The 24095-nt window shown below is 44.0% G+C and overlaps 1 protein-coding gene across 3 annotated transcripts in view; it reads left to right on the top strand.

The window, feature by feature from the left end:
• The first annotated feature begins 3157 nt into the window (after positions 1-3157).
• BEAN1 (brain expressed associated with NEDD4 1) overlaps positions 3158-24095 on the top strand; it is a 57802-nt gene continuing 36864 nt past the window's right edge. The window contains exons 1-2 of one of the 3 annotated variants that reach the window (XM_012571452.5): positions 3158-3314; positions 5092-5166. In XM_012571452.5, coding sequence (XP_012426906.4) covers positions 3284-3314; positions 5092-5166 — 106 coding nt within the window. In that variant the 5' untranslated portion in view covers positions 3158-3283. Of the gene's footprint in view, positions 3345-3380; positions 3433-5091; positions 5167-24095 lie in introns of those variants that run through there. The other 2 variants (XM_072934215.1, XM_072934216.1) reach the window with 2 other exon arrangements.

The raw sequence follows: 24095 nt of genomic DNA, 5'->3' as shown, positions 1-24095 counted from the left end.
CACTTGATTTAAAAGTCTAGAAAATATTATTCAAAATAAATGTACCTGTCCTACAAATGCCAGCTGAAAAATGTCCTACAGTAAATGTATATCTTTAAAATTCCACTCTTTTCATTAAAAAAAAACTTTCAGCATGGAGGATATTCCTTTGTTAGTAATTCTACAGTAAGTCCAAACTCAAAAAATATTTAAAACCTGGCAAATATCTGTTTGAGTTTTTTCAGAAAATTTGAAAACTTTTCCTTCAGAGGACTCTTTTTATCACATTTCAGAACCCAGGGAGCTCTGAAAGCATGAGATGCTTCCCACCAAACTCCAGAGCCTCTTCCCCTGACCTCTTTTGCTCTCAGCAGAGGCACAGTTTTACTCAGTCAGCTCCACCACACCCTGGGGACTCCAGCAAGGAATTCCCTGAGCGCAGGGCCTGGTGTAATCAGCAGTGCCAGAGCGCTGGGAATGCCCAGCACAGGGCAGGATGAGCCAGCCCAAGGGCAGAAAACTCTGCAGACTCTACAGCAGTGATGAAATGGCACTGCTCCCAGATTTGCCATGCAGAAAAGACTTTCCTGTTCCCATAATCGACTGCACTCATTTCTGAAGCATTTTATCTATGATGTATTGTATAATCAACCTGACATTTATTTCATTACCACCTTTTCCACAAAGCAAAAAAAAGACATGGTGAACGGTATCCCCCAAAATGTCTCGCTATGAATATATAAAAATTCTCAGTTAAAAGTGATCTCATTATAGCAAGAAAACTTATTTTGCCTTACAAAAATTGGCTACCAGGCTGCAGCTCCCACTCAGCCCCAAAGATCCCAAAGCAAACCCCAGGAGATGGGAAGCTGAGCCGAGGTCTGTCATTGCACTGATGGCAGCTTTATAATGAAGTCCCAAGAAGGACAAACTAACCCAAAGTTAATAGATTGGAGCAGCAGGAATACTGAATTATTTTTATTTTTGTTCCAGCTCTCCCAAATACTATCCATAAGCAAACTCCTGTGTGTTAAATCATTTATTTGCGACGAGTTTTCTTTAATACAAATGTGTCTTACCAAAACAGAAAAGCAGATGCTACCAGAAGAAACAACTAATGATGTAAACCACCCACAGAATCCCCATGACACAACCCAGCACTGCTGCACTGGCTGTGCAAATCCGAGTCTGGCCCGAATCCCACTCCACAGCCAGGTTCCACTCAGCTGCACAGCTGAAGGAGAGAAACTGGAAATTCTAACAGCTGAAAAACACACAGGAAAAAGGGTAAAAGTCTACCCCATTTCCACATGCATGTGCTGCAGATTTGGAAATCAGTGGGGTGAGCAAAGCCCATACCATTCCAGCCCATTGCAGCTGGGCACAGGGAGTGCTGCTGGCTCAGAGGTTCTGCCAGCCGGGGGATGCTCCTGCAGGCTCGGATGGATCCTGGTGGGCACTCTGCTGTCTGACCCACAAACAAATGTCTCTGTCTCAGAAGCAGTTGCAACTCTACTGCAGCAAAAGGACAAGACTCTCACAGAAAGGACTCTAAATCCAAGGTGAGAGAGAGGTTTCTTAGAACTGCAAACACTGAGCAATTCTCCTGCATCCAAAGTCAGTTACTAAGGCACTTTTCACAATTTGTGAGCTTTTTTAATTGTCTGAGCATGGATATCTGAAACTTAAGACCCTAAGTCTGTCAGATCTAAACTTAATACTGATCCTGTGAGTAAATGTGAGGTGCCATTGAACAAAGATGTCATCATCAAAATTCACAGAATTATTAAACCTTAGAAATTCTTGAACTTTAAAGTGGAGAAAATATTTTGAAATCCTTAAGTGCAGTGTTATACACATACATGATTCTTGACAGGCAGAACGAGAACGAGGCCAAGGGGCACATAACCAAAACCCAATACACAGAAAATCAGATTTTCTGATGTGTGTACAGATTCACACCTTCATGCCATAACCAAACAACAAAGACCCCTAACAGGAAGCCATGCAGTTTCCATTTATTGAAATTATAAATGAGTAGTCTTTCGAGGAGTCAGACATTCTGAGGGGTTGAAGAAATATATTACAAGGTAACTTCTGCAACAGCATTCTAAGGGATTTTAGGGTACCAAGGTACTGTAGTTTTGGCAACAGGTACAGGTTTCTGTGATCCATAAGGAAACACACCTGTAAATTCCCATAAACCCTCATTTCAATTGCCTTAGATTCCCTTAATGCTCACCTGGATTTAAGGAGAAAAGAAAATGAAAAAAGGTGATCAGGGACAGTAGGAAACTTTTTACCGGGGAGTCCACATGTTTTACATCTACCCCAAACTTCATTGCAGCCCTGCATCCATCACTGCTAAACCATGGAGAAGCTGAACAGCCTTAATACTGACAGCAAAGCCGTTCTGATTTGCGAACTTGCTCTCCAGGCTACAAAAGCACCCAGGGATAGGGAAATAAAGCAGGCTGCCCGCACACCCGTGGAGCTCCAGCTCCGTGCCCTACAAACAGGCTCAGTGGGACCACTCTGCAACGAGCTGCAGAGCTCATGAGTGTGTGGGTGACAGAAAGTGCCAGCGGAACTTGGATCATAAAAACCCCCAAACTGCTGAGAGGATATTCAGAAAGGGACCTCACTTCACAGATTCCTTACCTAAAAAGCTAATGATCCTTTTCCTAGAGGTAAGCAATCAGTTACGAAAGCTCATAATCTTCAGTACCTGCTGTTCCCTCTGTATCCAGCACTAGGGCATGTATCAAGCGCAGTGAGAAACGTGCCCAAGACCCCTGGTAACAAGTAGATGTTACTACTATAAAAAGTGGGTTTAGCTCCCGGTTGGACTACATGACTACATCCTCCTCCTAGCCCCCATCCAGCCGCACGGAACTACATCCTCCGCGCTGTCGGATAATCCCGTCCATCCCCGTGGGTTTACTCCAGGCAGTCCCTCCCTTCCAGCCCAAGTGCTGGGCTGGACTCGGCTCTCGGGAGCCGCTGCCCGCCTACAGCTCCGCATGCAGGCAGCGAATCCCCGCGGCAGCCCCGGCGCCGCCGCTCGCCGCTGCCGCGGGGGGGATGAGCGGCGGGGTCAGCCCCGGCAGCGGCGGCCGCGGGTCCCCCCGCGCCTCCCGCGGCATGTGCGGCCCTGCCCGCGGGGCGGGGGTCACCCGGCCCCGGCCCCGGCCCCGGCCCCGGCCCCGGCCCCCGGCCCGGGCCCGCCGGCTCCGGCCCGGCCCCGCGCACGGCAGGAGGCGGCGGGGCCCCGCCGGCCCCCGGGGAGCCGCGGCGGGGGCGGATGGAGACAGCGGGCACGGCGGCGGGCTGGGGTAAGGCGGGGCAGGGCGGCATGGGGAAAGGTACGGGCTGAGCCGGGGTGGGGAAGGGCAGCAGCCGGGGTAAGGTACGGGATGAGCCGGGATGGGGAAGGGCAGCAGCCGGGGAAAGGTACGGGATGAGCCGGGATGGGGAAGGGCAGCAGCCGGGGTAAGGTACGGGCTGAGCCGGGATGGGGAAGGGCAGCAGCCGGGGTAAGGTACGGGCTGAGCCGGGATGGGGAACGCAGGGACTGGAGCTGAACCGGGCTGAGGGGAGGCAGGAGCTGAAGCGGGCTGGGGAGAGTCAGGGGCTGAGATGGGGAAAGGCAGAGCCTGAACCGAGCGGGGAAAGGCAAGAGCTGAGCCGAGCCGGGGTAAGGAGGGAACCGAGCTGGGGAAAGGCGTGAGCCGTGCCGGGGTACGGGGCAGGGGCCGAGCTGTGCCGGGGTAAAGCAGGAGCCGTGCGGGCCGGGGCGGGCTCCGAGGGGCGATCCCGTTCGGCCGGGGCGGGCTCCGAGGGGCGATCCCGCTCGGCCGGGGCACGCTCCGAGGGGCGATCCCGCACGGCCGGGGCACACTCTGAGGGGCGATCCCGCTCGGCCGGGGCACACTCTGAGGGGTGATCCCGTTCGGCCGGGGCACGCTCCGAGGGGCGATCCCGTTCAGGCCGGGGCAGGCTCCGAGGGGCGATCCCGTTCAGGCCGGGGCAGGCTCCGAGGGGCGATCCCGTTCAGGCCGGGGCAGGCTCTGAGGGGCGATCCCGTTCAGGCCGGGGCAGGCTCCGAGGGGCGATCCCGTTCAGGCCGGGGCAGGCTCCGAGGGGCGATCCCGTTCAGGCCGGGGCAGGCTCCGAGGGGCGATCCCGCTCGGCCGGGGCAGGCTCCGAGGGGCGATCCCGTTCAGGCCGGGGCAGGCTCCGAGGGGCGATCCCGCTCGGCCGGGGCAGGCTCTGAGGGGCGATCCCGCTCGGACGGGGCAGGCTCTGAGGGGCTGTAGGAGCCCGGGGGTTGCCGCCCGGCCGCGGTGCGGGGTGCGGGGATCCCACAGCCCAGAGGACCCTGCTCGAATGGCCGTGTGGGCCAGGCCCCTCCGAGCAGCGAGCAGCCGCTTCCCGCACCGCAGGCTGGGCAGGGCAGGGCAGCGCCGAGCCCCCAGCCGCACTCTGTCAGACAGCGAGCGACCCTCGGCAATCAGGCTTTAAACCCGTCTGTATTAGCAAACCAGCTCATCTTTTAAGAAATCTAAAGATTTGGTTATTTAGGACACGTTTTACTTGTATATATTTTGTTGCCTGTAAATATAAATCTTTGAAGAGCGAGTTATAAATATTAAAGCCTAAGTGCATAGGGGGAGTATGTGTATCAGATTTTAGACTAAATTTATTCCAACCCAGTTTGGCACACACATGCCCGATGCATTCAAGCTGCACCCGCACAAATCAGGGAAGTTGTTTGGTTTTACAGTGGTAGGTGCCTGTTTCAAAGACTGGTGAATGACTTAACAATAATTAGCATATTTATATAACACTTTGTTGTTTATACGTGGGGTTTGGAATCTGAGAGGTATTCATACATTTCCTGAACAGGAGGAATTCCTGGAAGTATGAAGCTATGGCTTGTTTGGCGTTTTCCCCCCATTCAGGCTGCATCTGTGTGTGCACTCTGGGTCTGAGATGTGCAATCCTGCCCAGAGAGAGCAGCTGAACCTTAACATGCCTTCAGCTGATATCTGGTACCAAACAAAACCAAACTGCTATTAAGGACTTTTCTCTTCATTTTTCCCTTTTTAGTTATTTTCTTCCATCTTCCTCTCACCTCTGGAAGCTCCATCAGTATTGGGATAGGCAGCAATTATTCCAATCTCCGTAAGTAATCTCTTTTTTTTTTACTGCATTATTGGCATGCTTTTCAGTCATGTACAGCTGCAGGAATATTATATTTAAAGTTCCCTAGCAGCTAAACATCAATCCAGGAAAAAGCAAATAGCTTCCTGACTGAGAAAAAACAGAGTTAACAGAAATGTCCTTAACCTTGTCATCTTTAGGCAGACCAAACTCACAGAAATTACAGAATTGTCTGAAATAAAGGACCATACAATTAAGTGTCAGGTACAAGTACTTCAATATTTTATTAAAAAAAAAAAATCCTTCTTCCAGCATTTTCTCCTACAACAGCAAGCTAGCAAATTGACAAATGGAGCACACTGACATCAGTCAAAATTTATATCATTTTGGCACTCACTAGTGAAACAAATGTGGCTAAAAATTACTTCCAGTCATTGAAATAAAACAATTCCTGACGTTTGACTTCCTTCTACTCTCCTTTTTATGATTGTCTTTTGTAGTCATTACATGAAGGTTTTTTGAAAAGGAAATACAGCATTATAGGATTCAATTATCCTCATGTCACTGGTCCTATTTTGGCAGAAAACCACGTGCACGCAGGGAAGCAGGGCAGCATGTCCAGTGTCTTGGATGGAAGAATGCATAATGAGAAAAATACAAAACAATTAAAACCACCAAGAGCCCTCTTGGAGCAAGGGCTGCAGCTCAAGAAAAGCTGTGCTGGAATGTTATAATTAGACTGTGACTTTGTAACACTGTTCATGCCCATCATGGCTGAGAAATCATACAACTAAAGGTGCAGTATAAGAAGTTCCCTTAATTTACTTTAGAACATACATGGAGGAACACAAAGTCTGACAGCTACACTCATTCACAAACTAGAAATCATACCCATTTTAATGTTTGCTGTCACAACTTATCATGACAGCAAACTTGGAGAAATTGTTCATAGAGTCAGAACCGGCTTCTGGCCACAGTAGGGATTTTTAGGATCTATCCGTAAGATAACTTTGGTAATTGAGAGCAGAGTTTGGTTGGTAAAGGTGAAGACACTGCAGCACCAAGTAAATGCCAAGTGCTGTCTTTCAGATTGTCTGGTAACCCCTTAAACTCATCCAAAAAGTACATTAAAGCTAGGCTGAAGAGCAACTGCAAAATCAGTAGCTGCTGCCTAGTAGATGGCCAACTGGCATCACCCAAATCACGGAAAATACATAATAGCAATAAAATGTGGACATTGGTATAACTGCATTGGCAGTCTCCTCATTTGTTAGTGAGTTGCCTGTGGGCTTGGCTAGAAAATCCCTGTGCTGTGCTGGTGTTTCTACAGGTCAATATTGCAAAAAGAATGCTGAGAAGAAATATTGGGTTTACATAATGCACAAAGTGATGTTTCCCAGCACTTCATTGCAGGACAGCTTTGTATTGCATTGGGTTTAGATCAGCAGAGTTCTGTACTAGGACAATTGCAGTGAGCAGTTCAGAGGAGTGTGAAGATAGCTTTCATTTCCACACAGGTGGAAATGAAAATTAAGTGGTTTAGACCATGGTTTTCCTTTGGCCTTAACTGAGTCGAGCTCAGCCAGGCCTGACACTCTTCCCTTTAATTCCTGTAAAGCCTAGTCTCTGAAATGTTCCACTGACAGGAAGAGATAATATTAACACATCACCGGGTGAGCATTAGCTAGAAATGAACCCGTGGCTCATTGGGATGCTTTTACAGCAAATGTGGAGAGACTGGAGTTATCCCAGGCTGTTTGGAGATACCACAGGAAGGAGACTCCACAGTGGCCTCTACAGAACTCCTGTAGGCCAGGTACCAGATCTGTTTGCTGCCCAAACACTGAATTTCCTAAGCAAGGGCAAAGGCCCGGGAGCAGGACTGCAGCTCTGCCCATACAGAGACAGCTGTGCCTTGAGAATCCTGCTCTAGTCCAGAACAAAGGGGAAAAGGGACCCGAGCAAAGTCCAGGCAAGAGAATACTCAGGGATGGAGCCCAGTGACTTCAGTGACACAGGGCCAAGGTGGGCTGGCAGGGTCAGCCTTTAACAGAACTTCCTACTCAGAATTTGTTTTGACATTCTTGCTTTAGATGTTTCTTTCTGAGAGAAACACTGGATTTTGTTTGCAAAGTGTTTCTAGGTTTTGGTCAGCTGTGTTTGGATGGTTGGTTGGTTTTCAGGATAAAAAGTCAGATTTATCTCTAGAAAATAATGACAATGAATATAAATTATTAATCGGCAGTCACGAACCTCAGTCAGTGTTGCAAATGCTTAAATGAAGGGGTCCAAAAGCTGTCAGAGAAATAAAAAAAAAAAAACAAACTGCCTTCCCTTTCTGCATGTGCCTGCCTCCTCCACTTCCTTCCCAGCACTTCTGAGATTTATCTCTGAAGAAATTGGTTGTAGACACTAGTAAAAGCAATCAAACCAACTGATTATTCAATCAATTATGCAGATTGCCAATACATATGTGGTATTATAAAAAGATAGTTATTTCCAGCTATTTAGTGTCTCTATATATTCAAATGTTAAGTATTTATGGTAGTCCAAATCAACTACATCCCTGCTTTTAGCACAAGGAATGTCCAGAGATATGTAAAACATTCATTTACAGGCATGAATGACAAAAACCAAAGCTTAAAATATACAAACAGCATTTTCATATCCAGCACTAAGATTCCTGTCTTAGAATCTTCAGAGTCTACAAACTTGTCCTAACTAAACAGAATTTTCTCACCAAATCAAGAAGGAGCAGAAGCATTCCTACTGTGGCTGTCTGTGCACAAAAACCCACCTAAGACAGACCCAGAGGATACTTCCCAGAAGAGAAAAGTGCAGAAAATCCTCATTCTGGAATTAGTAGAGCCACCTTGGAGGCTGTCCCTCAGCATCTGGCTCAGGGACAGCAGAAGAGCACATCTGGCTGCCAGCTGTGCTGCCACTGACTCCAGCACTGAGACCTGTACCCTGAGACCCTAGTGAAAGGATGAATAAACTTCCACTCATTAGCAAGGAAATCTTTATGCACACAGCAAGAATAAAATGTCCTCTCCACTGCTGAAGATTTGGGACTCTGCAGCTCTTGATGGCAAATCCTATCTTTTTGCCACTCCAAACTCAGCCAGTTTAGTGCAGTTGTCTGAGGCACAAAAACAATTCCCGATGACAGGAAGCACAACATCAGCAGGAATGTAACTGCACATCCCCAGGCATAGAGCCCAGTGCCTCAGTCCAAACCAGGGAAGAGACTGGGTGATTTGGGGTCTCTGCAAGCACCTTCAGGAGTTCTCCTGTCTGTCCCAGATTTGAGACATGCAGAAAGACAGGAGATTGTTTCCAGCTTTGGTGGGAGCTGCTGGCCTGGGGAGGTACAGGATGCCAGGAGTTTGAGAGAGAGCCTGACAGATGTGCAGCCAGACTTGTGCACAGCACAGCAGGACAGCCCCTTGCACTTGTGGGATGCCTTAAGAAGTGTCAGTGATCAAAGCACCAACACGCACCGCTCATTATCAAAAATGCCAGATACCACATAGCTCTGTGGTGCCAGACAGTGAGGGACATGCACTGCAGTAGTCCTCTCTTAAGTGCACAGCAAAATTTAACCCCCCAGAATAATCTGCTCTTTCTTCCTTCATTCTATTTCTTCTCCAAATGTGGATGTTTTTCTGAAGCTGCTGAAGAGGTTCCCATCTCCTTTTCCTTAAGGGCATACCCCATATCTCCCTACAGTTTTCCACATTGCACTTCATGTTTTAATGACTCCAGCTGGGCAGGAGGGAAGGATGCTCAAATACCCCCAGAACCACACCTTGGAATCCTTTGTTCCTCTCATCTACTAAGTAATAGCCAGCATCTTTCTGCCATCAATTTACTTTATGATGATTTGGAATCACCTGTTACATGAAGAATAATTCCTTCACCTTTTTAGTGGAATCTGCACTGGGAAGGGATCCATTTCTTTCCAAGCCTGACAGTTTCTCATCCTCCTGTATGAGGATGTAGGCTGACAACTCCAATTCAATAATTTCCATTGTGCCTACTGACTTAATGCTTTCATTTCAAGCAGCTTCTCCCAACTCACACTTCTTCACACTTGAAATAATGGATTAGGAAATAATAGATGCATAGTTCCCATGCACCTGCATTGCAAACATGCAGAGCCTAGTCCAAACCAGCTCTCTAGCAAATAAATAAAATGATGCTTCAGTTTTTGGAAGGGATCTCATCAAGCTGCTACAAGCAGCCCTATCAAGAGGGCTCCTCTCAGAGGGGAGGTTTGGTTTAGATCCTGTTTGAGCTGTGTGTTTAGGCACATACCCAGATACCTTTATGCAGAGCATCTCTCCAGGAGAGATGGACTCCTCTGTAAAGCTTCCTTACAGTCTCTGTCCTCAGGTGTTTGGCCTCCAGCTCAGAGCTGGCAGAAGCAATTCAGCTGGCTTCAACAGTATTTATGCAAACAGGGATTTTAGCTCCAAGACTTTAAACATTTCTTGATGGAACTTCCTGAAATACACCTGACTTTTTTTTTTTTTTTTTAATTACATTATATGGTATAGGGAAGCCTACAGTCCTCAAGAACCTGTGTGAAGATAATTCCCTAAAGGACATGGCAGCTAAAGCACCATGACCTCTGACTACTCCTAATGCAAATAGTTCTTCTATGACACTTTGTTTCTGTGGGCTCTTTAATTCTAAGTTTTTTATCTTTTAATTGAGATTTTAGTTGCAAGCATGTTAATCATTCTGTTTCCATCTTTAAAATGAGGATTGTCTTTCAGCAAATGGTTTTTCCTTCATTGACAAGTAATCTTTATTAGTTTTATTGTTTAAGAAAAGCAGCTCTGTAAGCATCTGATCTTTACAGGTTTTCAGCATCCTAGCTTTATTTTGATTTAGCTGCAAAATTGCTACAAGATTACTTCTATAAAGCCCCAGCTAAAACTGAAGCATAATGGCCTTGTCCTTTCAGGTGACGGATACCTAGAAAACACGAAAGGTGGGAGGAGGAAGAAAAGGCTGCCGGAAAAGTCAATTGCTTTAAATTACACAGGAGCTTAAGGAGAAAGCCTGGCTCTCCTGGCTACTGGGCTGGTGTCTGTCCATTCCCTGGCACTGACTCTTGCTAACAAGAGAGGAATTCTCTCAATTCTGTTTCCACTTACTGAGGACCTGTAATGATTTTTGTGGTTAGATGACAAATGCAGGGGAGTCTCCATTCCAGTGGGGAAGGGATTTCTACAGCAAGGCCTCAGGATTTAAAGAGATGAGATTTACACAAGAGGTCCTGTGAGAACCCCGGGATTGATTCAGGGGTCTCGTGTGGTGGTAAAGTCTCTCCTCCAACCTTTGCTTCCAAAGAAAAACTCCGCAGCCTCTTGTTGTTCAGTCTCGAGGCAGTTTATTGCTGGTTATCTAAAAGATTGTCTTCTCCCGCTGCGGCTGTTTGTTCAGCGGCCCAGGCAGAGACACACACACTCCTGACACCCTCACTGTCTGGTGTCTTCTTCTCTCTCCCTGCCCAGGGCTGCTGCTATCTTTTATATGATATATTACGTATTATATGTTTACAGATTTTCCCCAATACCTACTATCTATGTTACAATGTGCTTTTCTACTCTAAACCAATCTGTGAGTGCCAACATCACCAAGAACATGGAGGTAAGGAAGAAGAAGGAGGAAGAACAGGATCAGGCCCACTTTCCTCCATCTTAGAACTCCTGACCCCCTTGTACAAAGTAAAACCCCCCTGTACAGGTACTAAAACCCCCCTGTACAACACTAAAAAATTTTCCCCTCTAATTTGTAACTACTTTTACTATACCATCTAACCCTCTGTGACCGCTTGTTCCACCTTCAAAGTTGGTAACTCATTCCATGGCTCAAACTCAAGATCACAGCTGTTTTCAGCTGCTTGCCAGGGTCTAAAATACTTCTGACCAAGGCCTGGAACCTCTGAAAATTTCTGAGGGACATTTTGAGTTCCAACAAGGTCCAAGATCCTCTCAGGGAGAGTAATTGTGAGCTCTTTAGTCCCAGCTGGAAGACCAGTTCTTACTAGGACCCCCTCATACTGAATTTTGTTTCTAATCTACACTTTAATGTCTCTTCTTACTAACAGATATCAGTATTTTGGTTATTGCCAAGCTAAACTACTGAGGTACAGACTGACTGTTTTCACTCTCCAAACATACCCAGCACATAAGGCCCAAAAAATTGGTAAAAAGTACCAGCTTTGTTAAAGAAGTCAGTCACAGAAAGACCAGAGTTTCTAGAAATTTGCAAACCAGGTTTCCTTGTTGTCACCTCAATGTACTGCCCTGAAACTTGCTCCAAGGGCAGTGGTTATACAGGGAACCACAGAACCCTCACTCCCTGGGCAGTAGAGAAAGGGTAAAGTCTGCTGCCTTGACCAGACAGTAAAAGCTCTGAGAGGTAAATTAACTGGGGGTTATTTTGTTTTATTTTATTGTATTTTATTGCATTTTATTTTGTATTTAAAGACAAATTGCTGCTTTATTGCAGCAACCATGTTGACAAGTAGCCCAACAATATCTAGCCACTGGATATTTTAATTCCAGCTCTGCCTCAGAGACACATCCAGAGAGAGATGTGAATCCAAAGTGGTTTCTGGTTTGGCCTAGAACTTGGTGCTAAGGGAGGAACATACACTCTGCAAAGAGGAGCAAAAAGGAGGAGCTATTTAGGGTGATTTTTGTGCATCATTTGAAGAGTACATCAAACTGCACTAATGATCACTCTCCTCACGGTAAACACATTTGTGGAATCAGATGTTCCTTTAGAAATAATGTGGGACATTCAGTAGACTGAAAACAGTTCTAATGCATCCTGCTGGGTGCTCTGGCTGAACAGAACATCTCTGAGCAGCAATCCCAACCAGAAATGCCCAGGTGTTTAGGGAGAGCACAAAATCAGAATATCATCAATACTTTTTAACTACACAGACAATTTTATAAAATACTTTCCTTTTAGAACAGCACAATCCTAAATGGAAACATGAGTGAAAGCTGCACCTTTGCCATTTGATCCTATTAATCAGTCTGAAAGATATCTGAAAACCTGATAGATAGCTAAAAATACAAAAAATCCCTTAATTCAGAGCTTTATTTATGTGCTTCTGATTTGAAAAACAAACAAACAAACACATTTCCACTGAATTAAGCAAGGTGTAAATTGGAAATTTTCCTAAAGTTGGAGACATAAGATCTGCAACTCTTCAGGAGAGCTGCAGCATCTCTAGAGGTAAAAAGAAGAACTTTTCCCCAGATTTTCAAGTTATGATTCCCAAATACAGCCAAGGACAACATGGTAAAATGCAGGGATAAAAGTGGCATCAAAGTACTGTAGTAGTACAGAAATTGCAACCTGTGTCTGTGCTCTGGTTTAAGGTTATTGTACTTTTCTTTAGTTGCCATCAATGCAAAAATATTGAGGAAATGGTGGACACAAGAAATCACCAGAGATGAGAATTGTCTTCCTTATAGAAACCTGTGTTTGGCACAGGTTTCTATGTCATGCTCCTCTAGATCATAGATACAGAGTACTAAATGACAACCCAACCTGGGCCATGAGTGGTTCATTCATTATCACTCACTGGCTGTGGTGACAACTGGCTACCCACTTCTGCAGAGACACAGTTCAGGGGACATGGGCTAAAAAAATTACTGACACAGGAAAATTAGCTGCAAACTATCACCTTTTATTACTGTATTTTAATATTGATGCAGATTCGTTTTCAACCTGTGGGTCAATTTTTTGCATCAAATCTATGTAATACTGCCCCTTAGCCTAAATTTGATGTGGCCATTTTGATGTTCCTAAATTACCAGTTTCCACTTGCTAAATCCATCAGACGTTGGCTGATTTAGAATCCACACCCTGCACCCCATGGCACGGCCCCCTCTGATGGGAACAGGTGAAGAATCAGAAAGGGTTCCTCTGAGAGAGGCTTCTTAGCTGTAGGAAAAACAGGTTTCAAATCAATTTTAGTTTTAAAACATGCTTTGAAGACAAAATATCTTTTGGCAGCATGTACCGGGACAGAAGGATCACCTTGGGAAGTAATGCATTTTTCCACCAGTGAAACAATCAGTCTTGAAAGAATTTTCATTGCAAAGAACTGAAAGCTCATTATTTGCTCAGTCAGTTTGTGATGCCTCTGTTCCTGCCTGCTGGCTGTGCCTCACTCTCTTCCTCAAAAGAACACTGACATATTTTAGTCTTCATAATTTTGGGGATTGTTTTACAGCTCCCTTTGAGAACAGATGGGACATTCGTATCATCTGGATTCACAGAACACATAATTTGCACTTGCTACAGCTGGGATAGGTTTGCACACCCATTTTTTAACCATCATTGTACCCCACTGCTTCTCAGTCCAAAGGAAATTGGATCTGCCCATGTAATGTTTTACAGTTTACAATCTGAATGGTTCTCCCTGAGGCTAACAAAACATCACAAAACATCACTGTGGGTTTCTGACGTTCTCATAAAGGCCAGATCCCAAAGTGACTTGCCCAGTTCCACAACAGCTGGCAACACACAGCATTACCTCAAGGGACATGAGGTGTTTGGGTTAGAGTGGCCTTAAAGTGGAGCCAGCGAAGTGGTGAAAGGTAAAACAGGAATTTTATGTTGCAGGAACTGTAGATAACTTTAATATGTCCAAAAAGTGGTGACATCACAGCTAATGGTAGAGGAGAACTGTTCTGAACTGGTAAAAACAGGCACAGTGAAGACACAAAAGGGTGTAAACTGAAGTAATTTCATAGAGGTTTAAAATCATTAGGGCAGCTTGGAACTACATTAGGAATTAAACAGATTTGTGGAAGATATCACCAATTACTTGCATATGACAATTATTACCAGGAACAATTACGCCAATAAATTTCCTAACAGGTTATTTTTTTCCCTTTGCATCATTTTTCTGTTTGACATTTGCAATGACTGTGAAACCAGTCCAATACCAATAAAAGTTGTTCCCATTTACACAAGGACTACCCTTAGCACCATGAAGCATTATTGCTTAGCTGCTGCTTCTCTCATTTTATTAACTCTAATGAAAAAAACAAAAACAACAAAGCAACAAACAAATAACACCCTTAAAAAAGCCCATAAACAAACAAAACAACCCACGCCCAGACAGGAACTCCCACAACGTTAATTGCTGGGAATTCCATGTGATTTTACCTGGAGCTGTCTGAGATCCTGCCAGAAGTGCAGAGGCTGTTTGGGAGGTGCAGCAGGATGTTCTGGAGGTACACATGACCCTGGGAGGTGGCAGAGCTGCCAGGTGCAAGGGCCCAGGCTGAGATGGGCTGTGGCAGTGTGGCAGTCCTGGTGATGTTTATGAGCTGGGGACACTGCCACCTTCCCATGGAGCAGCTGTGCAGGAGGGGAGATCAGGAGCAATTACCAAACCTGCAGGATCTTGCAGCTGCAAAGGGGGACAAAAGGTTCCAAATTAAAAATACTGGAGAGGTAGCAAAGCTCATGTAGCAGCCGTGCCTGTGCTCTGCTGGGTGCCAGCCTGCACCTCTGAGCCTGTGTGCTCCAGAGCTCCCGCTCTTCAAGCTGGGCCTGAACCTTTGCCTCTGGAATGGTTTAGATTGCTCCCATGAAGTGGCCTGGATACGACCTGAATTCATAATACTTTGCTGAAAAGTAAAACTGATTTCCAAAAAATCTTTCTGTACAAAATTCTTCCTTACCAAACTTAAAAATATTTAATTTGGTCATTAATGAACTATATTCTGTCTGGTTTACTTCTCTTTTTCTTTATTAGAAGACTCTACATGTGTCAGTACACACTCAAATACACTTGTCAGACAATTATTTGCTTTTTTGTACCATCCAAACAATATCACCTCCAATAGCTCTTCTGGTGAAATGGGAAAAAATTATGAAAATAATATATTCTTTGAATAATGTAGGAAGTTTTTACCTCTCTTTTCCTGAAGAATTTTCTGACTTCCTGATCTCCATAGTTTTGTTTGTTCCTTATAGTATGTTAATAGATTTGTAACCTAAGAAACTGGAATATATTTACATGACAAGTTATTTTTTCAGTTATTTGCTCAGTGGTTTAGATGGTTCAGTGGGACACTGAAATTCCATGGGAATTTCACTGAAATTCCATTTTGTATTGTGAAGTGTAAAACACAGAAGAAAGCCCTGTATACTTCCTTTCACAGAGATGCCCCAATTCCCATTAAACTGTATTTCATGCAGCTGCTGTTTGAATGTTGATGGACATGAAAAGCCAAACTGCTGCTGCTGCAGGAAAACCTTTTTACTTTTGGACTGGGAAAGGGTGGCCCTGCTCAGATGTGACAAGTGACACCAGTCCCACCCACACTCCCATTTCTCATGCAAATATATTTTGTACAGGTGAATATTAGCATGACCTGAAACTGCTTTTCTGGCTGTTACCATCTCTCCTTTGAGAGGAGGAAATGTATGTTCATTGCTGTCTGTGTGCATAAAGATAAAAGGAACCCCAGTGCACTGTCAAAGGACAAGAGAAAATTGCTTTTTTTCCTCTCTCTAGGCAGAGAGGAGTGATTCAGTTCTCTACTCAGCCCCCCAAAATAAAGAGTAACCCTGGAACACATCTTCAATCATTTAGCTGAGAGGCCAGTAAAACATTTGGCTTCAGGCAGAGCTGCAGACCCTACTGGGTAATATTTCATGTCTCTGCAAACCAACCCTAAGTTTATGTCTCCATAAATTCACCCAAGGCTTTATTAAGAGTATTGAAAAAAATCCTTCCCCACTCTGTCAGACTCAGTTCCTACCCTTAATTTTCAAACTGGAAAGGGACCATGACAGAGTTATACTTACGGCTAAGGAGGTCTTAATCCTTAGACAATAACAGATCTCTTTTTTTCCCCATTTAACCATTTTGTGTGTTCAGCTGGGGTGAAGATGCATTGCTTTGGTTGGGGTTTCCAGCAGCCAGAAGGCTCAGAGGCACTGCAGCCTTGTGACTTCCCTGGTGTGCTTCACCTGGACCTCATCTAGCTCAAACCCACGGAAAATGCCCGGAACAACAGGACAGGAAGGGTTTGTTTCAGTCTGAGACCCTTCTCAGGTCTGACAAAGCAGAGAGAGCTGTCATCCAGCTGGGCCCTTCAAAAGCAGCAAGATGGACTTGCAGAAGGAATTGCTTGTTACACAATCATCTATTGTTTTGCCTCCTTTCAGATGAACTGAGCCTTCTGCTGAGTAAAAACGAGCCCCACTGTGGTGCCAGACTGCCTCTTACACTGGCTGTGCTGTCACTAGAAAGGGGACCTGGCAAGTCCCCGTGTCCTTGAAACTCTGCTCAAGTGAGTTACCCTTCACTGGCCTGAATCGGGCCCCCACATTCTGGGAATGTGAATCCATCTGCTCACCAACTCAGTGTCTCAGCAATAGGCTTCTCTGAACAATAGGTTTCATCTGGTTTTGCTCTTGCAAGGACATGAATATTTAGAGGCTTATTTATTCTTCTGTCTAAATAATTTGCACTGAATGCTGAGTTCAAGGACCATGTGTGGTTCAGGCAGCAGTGGGAATGGAAGTTGTGGTCAAGATCAGAGTGCATTAAGCTAATGTATTATGAAAGCTACTGCCCTGAAATGCCAGTTGAGGAGGGAGAAGGAAGAAAAAAAGCCTAAGAAAGGCAGTTTCCATTGCCAGAAACAATTAGGCACTGACAGCTCTGCAGAGCAGCGGCTGCTGGCTGGGCCTCTGCATTTGGAAGTGGATTGTGAATAACCAAACCACCTCACAGCTGATTCAAGTTATGCTTGGCCGGGGAGAGGGCAGAATTACTGCCAGGTCAGAGATATTCAGTGTATTTAAAGGAGTCATGGGGTACTTTTGATACAGAGTGCAGACAGTTTTAGCCATTTGTTGTAAAACCAGATTTGTTGCAAAGGAGTTGAAGGAGGTGTTGAAAGCTCTCTGATGAACACAAGGGTGCTGCAGTCTCAGCAGCTGCTGTTTACAAGCAAACTTGGAGATGTAACCACCTCAGCTTCTTCAGTTCCTGCCTTGTTATGTTTACACCTTAATGTCAAGCTACAGTTTTAACATTGAACCCTTCCTTTTAGCATACCCACTTTGTGACTAACAACATCGAAGAGACAAACTGCTTTTAGACCTCTGTTCTGCACTCAAATAGCATTGATCACGGGCTGTCACTAATCAATTGTGGATTTCAGTTACCATGACATTTTACACAGAAGAGCCTGGCCTCAATTGTGCAGAAGGACCAGAGGTTACAATGGCAGAGTGACCTGTAAAGACACTTCAGATGAAAGTAATCCAAAAAATGAGATTTGAGGGTGAGCCTAGTACCCCCCGTCCTCAAATGGGCATGAGATACATGGAAGAAAAATGCAAAGTAAAACCCTCTGGACATGCAGAGTGTGGGCAGCAGGCCCTCACCACCATCCCTGCTCAGCATCACCCACTCCCAGGCTGCCCAGAGCAGTTCCAGCCCCACACAGCACTCTGACAATGGAGCAGCATCCAGATTAGATCCAAGGAGCACAAAAGATTATGACTTTACACTGAGAATTTCTAAGGTTTACAGTTAAAGTGCATGGGAGGAAAATGAGACCTGAATTTAGGCAAGATCTCAGGTTCTTACACTCTGAATTCATAACCTGATCAGCAGAGATTACAGCTAGACATGGGGTTGTGGTTTTTCCTCTGAGAAAACATATTGGGCGCACCTGTGAAAGGTTTAATGGGAACACACCAGTTTGGATGATCTTGCATTTTGCCAGGATCCCATAATAACCTTGAATTAATTACATTGTACATAAGAATGTGTTATTTTCTGCCCTTCTACAAAGGTGTGCATAAAGTAGTGACTGGCAACAATCTTTTTAATATATGTAAATATATTTTTTTCTAAATGCAAAGCTGTCACTTCACTGCTAGTAAAAATCTACAGGAATGACACCTGACAAAATTAGAGTCAAGTACTCACAGGTTTGTTCTGAACACATCACAGCCATTAAGAGCTCCAAACCAACAGAGCATTTGCAGTAGTTACAGGAGTGCACAGAACTCAGAAACTGCCTGGGGGAAAATTCATTGTCAGTGCAAGGACTGATGATCTTCAGTCTTCTCACCCTGAGTGTTGATAAGTGACTCTGGGAGCAGTGTCACCCCTCAGCCTGCCCAGAGTTCCCCATGTGCAGCATTCCCGCAGTGCCAGCCTGCCCAGAGCTCCCCAGGAGTGCAGGGCAGAGCCAGACAGAACCCAGAGGCTGCCAGGCACATTTCCACAGCAGCTGTGTCCACATCAGGGAGTCATCAATGAGCATGTGGCTATATCAGCACATGAAAAAGTACTTATGTATAAAACCCCCACCTTTGTGACTAATATATAGGTAACATTATGTAACCTATATAATTATATACCTTACATTTTAATATATATAATATATATAATAAATGTATAAATATTATATGTATTTTATATATAATGTGTGGTATATAATTATATACCATACTTATTACCTAATATCTTGGGGATGAGCATATATCTAAATATATATTATATATATTTATCATATTTACTACTTTTCCTCCTATCTGTGTGCAAGATAGAGGCTCTCCGTTTTAATCATTCACTGTTCTAATTTCTGACTTTCTAGTTTTGTAATACTGACATCTAGACTTTTAGCCCATAGTGTAGAAAACACCTTGGTTCCTTCAGAATAGATTTGGTATTTGGTATGTTTGATATACCTGTTTCATTCTAATATATGTTAGCACATTTAGAACTTCCTGGCAGGATCCAAGCACCTTGTGTTGTCTTCTGAAAGCAGCAGTGATTTTGAAGAACTACACCCTTGAACCATAAAGCATGAATGAAAATACCTCACTTTTACATGTTAGCTATCATTATTCTTTCTCATCTTAGATCCATTACATTTACTTTACAATTAATGGTATCTCGATTCAGAAATTTAATTTTCTTTTTATTTTGGCCAACAAAATCTTCATCTACTTCATATGAAACCCACAAATAATAAAAAAACAGGAACTAAGAAGGGAGTACAGTTCCCTTATAGCATGTTTTTGTATTAAATCATTATCAATAGATACCTTTAAAGCTATTGTCTGTCATATCAGTTAACCATTACTTGTGTGTCCTTGGACAATTTCTCATGCTACTAAAGGACACTGATTAAGCATACAAATAGATCTATCACCTAGGATTGCTGTTTATTTATTTAGAGGTTCTCAGAGACATGGGGGTTGTCACCTTTTTTCAGTTGAAAAGGATTTTATATAGATAAAAGCAGGGATAGATGATAGATAGATAGATAGATAGATAGATAGATAGATTAGATAGATAGATAGATAGATAGATAGATAGATAGATAGATAGATAGATAGATAGATAAAATTTACTTTCATATCATTGCTTCAACAGCCTAAAAGTCTTTTGACAAATGGCTTTAAGTGACTTTAAATTTGTTTCTTAACAACAGGCAAGTGCAGCTTATATATGAAGCTATATAAAGTTACAGCTATCAGACTGTCAGTACTAAAACCCTACAGCCATCATCTCCCCACATTTGTTTAGAGGTCACATCTGCATCCCCCACACTCACACACACAAATTCCCAGTGAAAATTGGAACCTTCTGTTAAATGGCTGTTTCCTCAAGGACAAGGAGTGACACAATATTTCCTGATTCCCAGTGCTGGAGCCAGAAGTGCTCCCACTGCTCTGTGTGTTTCTGACTCACATTAGCAGGGTGCAGCAGGACCTCTTACTCACTGCAGTTATGATGAATTAACTGCAAAGGAGGAGGAAGAAGACAGCTGTTGTTTAGGCTTTTTTTAAACCCAAACAAAACCTGTAGTCCAAATCTGTGCCATGCAATATGGTGTTCCTTGACTGCAAGTGCCTCCATGGATGCTAAGCAGATGTTTAGAAATTAATTTCCGCTGGGCTGGAAGTTTGTAATTCTCATAATAAATCACAATGTAGAACTAGTACATAGGTTAACATTTCCATTTTCAGTGTGCTACAAATAAATAATTTCTACATTGTAAAAATCTAGCAGAATAAAGCCATGTTCCACCTTTGGAGCTGCCTGTGAAAACAGTCCTTGTCAAAATTCTTCTTCATTAGCAGCCAGGAAGGACAGCTTTGTATTTCAACAGGAGGCTGAAGCAGCTGCTCAGATCTTCCCTGCAGATTATCAGGAAGTCTTCTGTGAACCTCAAGAGTTCCAGGGAGAATAACCCCCAGTAAAAGGGGAAGGACTATCAGGTAGAAGATCTTCACCAGCATCTGTTCTTGCTAACACCTTCACCCTGACTAAGCAGGCTTGAGATAACTTCTTTGGCCTAAAAATGTGTGAGCACAGGAGGCCCACACCTTGTCCTCTGCAGAGAGGGATGTGTCCCTAAGTGCCACTGGGATCACAATCCCTGCTTCTCATGGAAGGATTGGACACCGAAATATTGCACAGCACTCACCAGGCCAGCAAATGAACCCTTCAAGTACTACTACCAGACTGTGTTCCATCTAATTAGCAGAGCAATTTTGTGATAGAATCAATTAATTACAGTGCCAGGCAGATGGTGATAGAACCACATGGTGTGCAGAACTCTGTCTCTTAAATTCATTATCTGGAATATTTATCAAAGTCACAAGGCCTTTCAATGCTGATAACATGATTTACTGTGTTATTTTGGTCTGCTCTATTTCAATTTTGTTCCAATTCTCTCCCCCACCTCTGGCTTTCCAGAAACCCAAATATCTTTCAGTAAGGCTGAAACAGCACTTCTAAAACAGTTTGTGTTATGAACAGTAATGGCAACTGGTGGTTATGCTGCACATTAAAGAACTCCTTTATCTTTTGGAACCCTGTTGAAAACTCTGTACAATAATTTGACTTTCAAATATACATTAAACTGGAAAATGAGGACCATTTCAGCTGCTCCTGAAAAACAGTTTACTCCCCCAGTAAATGCCTACAAGCAGGATTTAGATGCTTTTAATTTCTACTCACAAGCAAATCTATCATTAGCTTTTGAGATCATGGAATTTTTAGTGGACTACAGCTGTACAGGGATTCCCAGGGAAGCTTACCTGTGCAACTTTATTTGGGAAAAACCCCAGCAGTTTAGTCTCAGCTATCAACTAACAGAACAGGCCAGTCACCCAGAGAAGTGTGATAAAATACAGGAACCAAAGTATTGGGATGTATTTCCTGTTGCCTCAAGAAAACTTCACCATCAGTCTGAAAACTGGTCAATCATTCCTATCCATGCTGGAGTTCTTAAAAATCACAGAAGCATTGTGGGGTTTTGCTTTGGACTGGACTAGATCCTCTCTGGTGGTACTTGGGTTTAAACTACAGATATGGTGTGATTATTCAGGCCCTTAAACAAAACCCCAAATTCAGATTCTAGAATCCCAGTGCATGGATGGTTGTGCTTTGTGCAGGTTTGAAAACAAAAAGCTTTCCCACTGTGTACCCATTAGAAGGTTATTAGTCCAGTTCCATTTTTGGCCTGAGAAAGTTTCTTTCTTTAAACAGAGACATAAATGGTCAAGTTCCTAAGTCTGTTGCATGTGTCCACAGTGCATTCACTGCAGGGGCTTCTGGATTGGCCTGTCACTAAAGAATACTCATGAGATCTGTTTCTTAAACACTGGCAGCTCATCAGCCACAGAAGCAGATTAATGACAGAGGGAAAGGGAAATGACTTTCAAAAACCTCCTGCCCACTGTGCCATTAGTGCCTAATCCAATTTCCTGTTCTTGGGCCTCGGAGGGAATCAAACCCTTTGTTCTGGCAGTGATAAAATCAGATTCAATGGTGTCTGCAGCAGTGACCAGGAGGCCTCAGCACTCATTAGATAAGAGATTGCTTTGTATCAGCCATGCAGGATCTCAGAAATGAGAAGGGCAAAGCAAAAAGTGATGCTAAGGAAGGAATTCAGAAATAAATCCTGAAAAAAGGGGAAAATCCAACCTGGCAGCTCTTTCTCAGCCATATCACACCAATTTTACCATCACAAAACTCATGGAAATCTCAGGCCACAGCTGTGAGAATGAAGCCACGGGGTTCTGAGGAGATCCACGAGTGTTGGGGGCAGTCTGGCCCCACTGAGGCTGTTTGAACAATCATCAGCAAATGGCAGAGACATCCCATGTGTTCTGTTTGAGACAGGGAGAGAGGTATTCCCTGTCAGGGCTTACACAGAGAATGGTACTTGTCAAACAGAGAGGATCCACAGTATTTTACACATCCTTTCAGACCTAGGCATGTGCAGAAAAAGCTTTGTAGCCAGCCACAGTGAAGTGAATTTTCAGGGAAGGAAGAGAGGGAAAACTCGGGTCTTCAAAATTAGCATCCACAGTGTCTACTGAGAGTGAGAGTGGACTTCCCAGGGAGGCGGATTCCAGGATGGATTTCCATCATTATGTTCAACATATTGCTGCAAGGTGGAAAACATCTGTGCTATTGCCACAAACCAGGCTGGCAGGAAGAGCCTGAACAAGTGGTGGAGCAAACAAGAAAAATGTGGGAGGAAAGAATCTTTGTTCTTTTTGTAGCACCTCACACATGCAGTTTCCCAGCCATGGCTCCTGGGCATTCTAGCTAGGTAAGAATATCAGTCCTGGTGTGCTGAGCCAGGCTCCAAAATTCCCAAAAGGCTGTTGAGGGCATCACAGTAACCAGCAACAGCCTGAGAAGCCACATGTGTGACTCATGGAGAGGATTCCAGTGCAGCCCCCAGTGTGTGCTTCCCACAGCTGAGTGTGCACACACACACACACACACACACACACACACACACACACAGAGAGAGAGCTTTGCACAGGAGGGGCTTCATGCAGGAAAAAAAATATCAAATATAATGTGATACTTCCCATTTTATTAGTAATTAAACACTGCATAGAAAAACTTAAAATAATTCTGTTGTGAAGATTTTACTTAAAGCTCACATTAACAGGAGGTTTTTGTTTGTTCTAAGAGCTGTATCTCAACAGCCAAGCCCCCAGATTGCCTCTGGGCAGCACCTCAGGCCTTGGGGATTCATAACCTCCATCCCTCTCCATCAGCTTTATAGAAAGTCATGTATATAATCCTGCCCATGGAAAGTCCTCTGCAGGTGAAAAAGATAAAGGAAGGGGGAAAGGAAAAAAAAGCCCATCAGCATGCAATTTGGGGGCAGCTTAGGAAATAAATTCTTATAATCATGTTGACTAATTAAAAAAAAAATGAAATAAAAATTTCATATTGCAAGATAGGTCCCCAGAATTCAGTTAATTTTTACCCTTCATAGCTGTCCTGGCTTTCAGAAACAGAATCATTACTTCCTAGCTTACTCTGAGAGCTTAATTTTAGCATTTAGGAAGCAAAGCCCTGACATAAAAGTATTGTATTTAATGTGCACCTACCATGAAATTCAGCCTAATGGGAAAGAATATGAACTGTTCCAAGTGTATGTTCCAGTATGAATATATTTGCCTATTCTTTTCTTGCTCAGTCAACCAGAATCCTCACACGAAAAAATACATTCTTGTATTTTTCTTCCTCTCCCTCTTTCCTGTGCTCTCTTTTCTGGTTAAGGGTGATTTTTTTTGCTGCTAAATCCTCTTGGATAGGAAGTAGAACTAATTCTAGGACTTAACAAAAGCATTGTCCAGCATGCATCAGGGGAAGCTGCCCTCAGAAGCAATGCATGGATTTGTTCCAGTTGAGAAAACAAGCTAAAATTTCTCTGGCTGGAAGAGGAAATCAAATGTATGACCTTTGCTCAAGGGTTAGCCACACATTTCTCAGAAATTACTCTTGGAAAAGTGATGCTGACCTGCAGCACTTAAGATGTTCTTGCCTTCATCTCCCCTTTGTCTCCTCCTCCACCACTCATTTAGCATGAAGCTAA

The sequence above is a fragment of the Taeniopygia guttata genome, chromosome 11 (genome assembly GCF_048771995.1).
Source record: "Taeniopygia guttata chromosome 11, bTaeGut7.mat, whole genome shotgun sequence".
Lineage (NCBI taxonomy): Eukaryota > Metazoa > Chordata > Aves > Passeriformes > Estrildidae > Taeniopygia > Taeniopygia guttata.
Note: the sequence above shows the minus strand (reverse complement) of the source record. Positions and strands in the feature narration are given on the sequence as shown.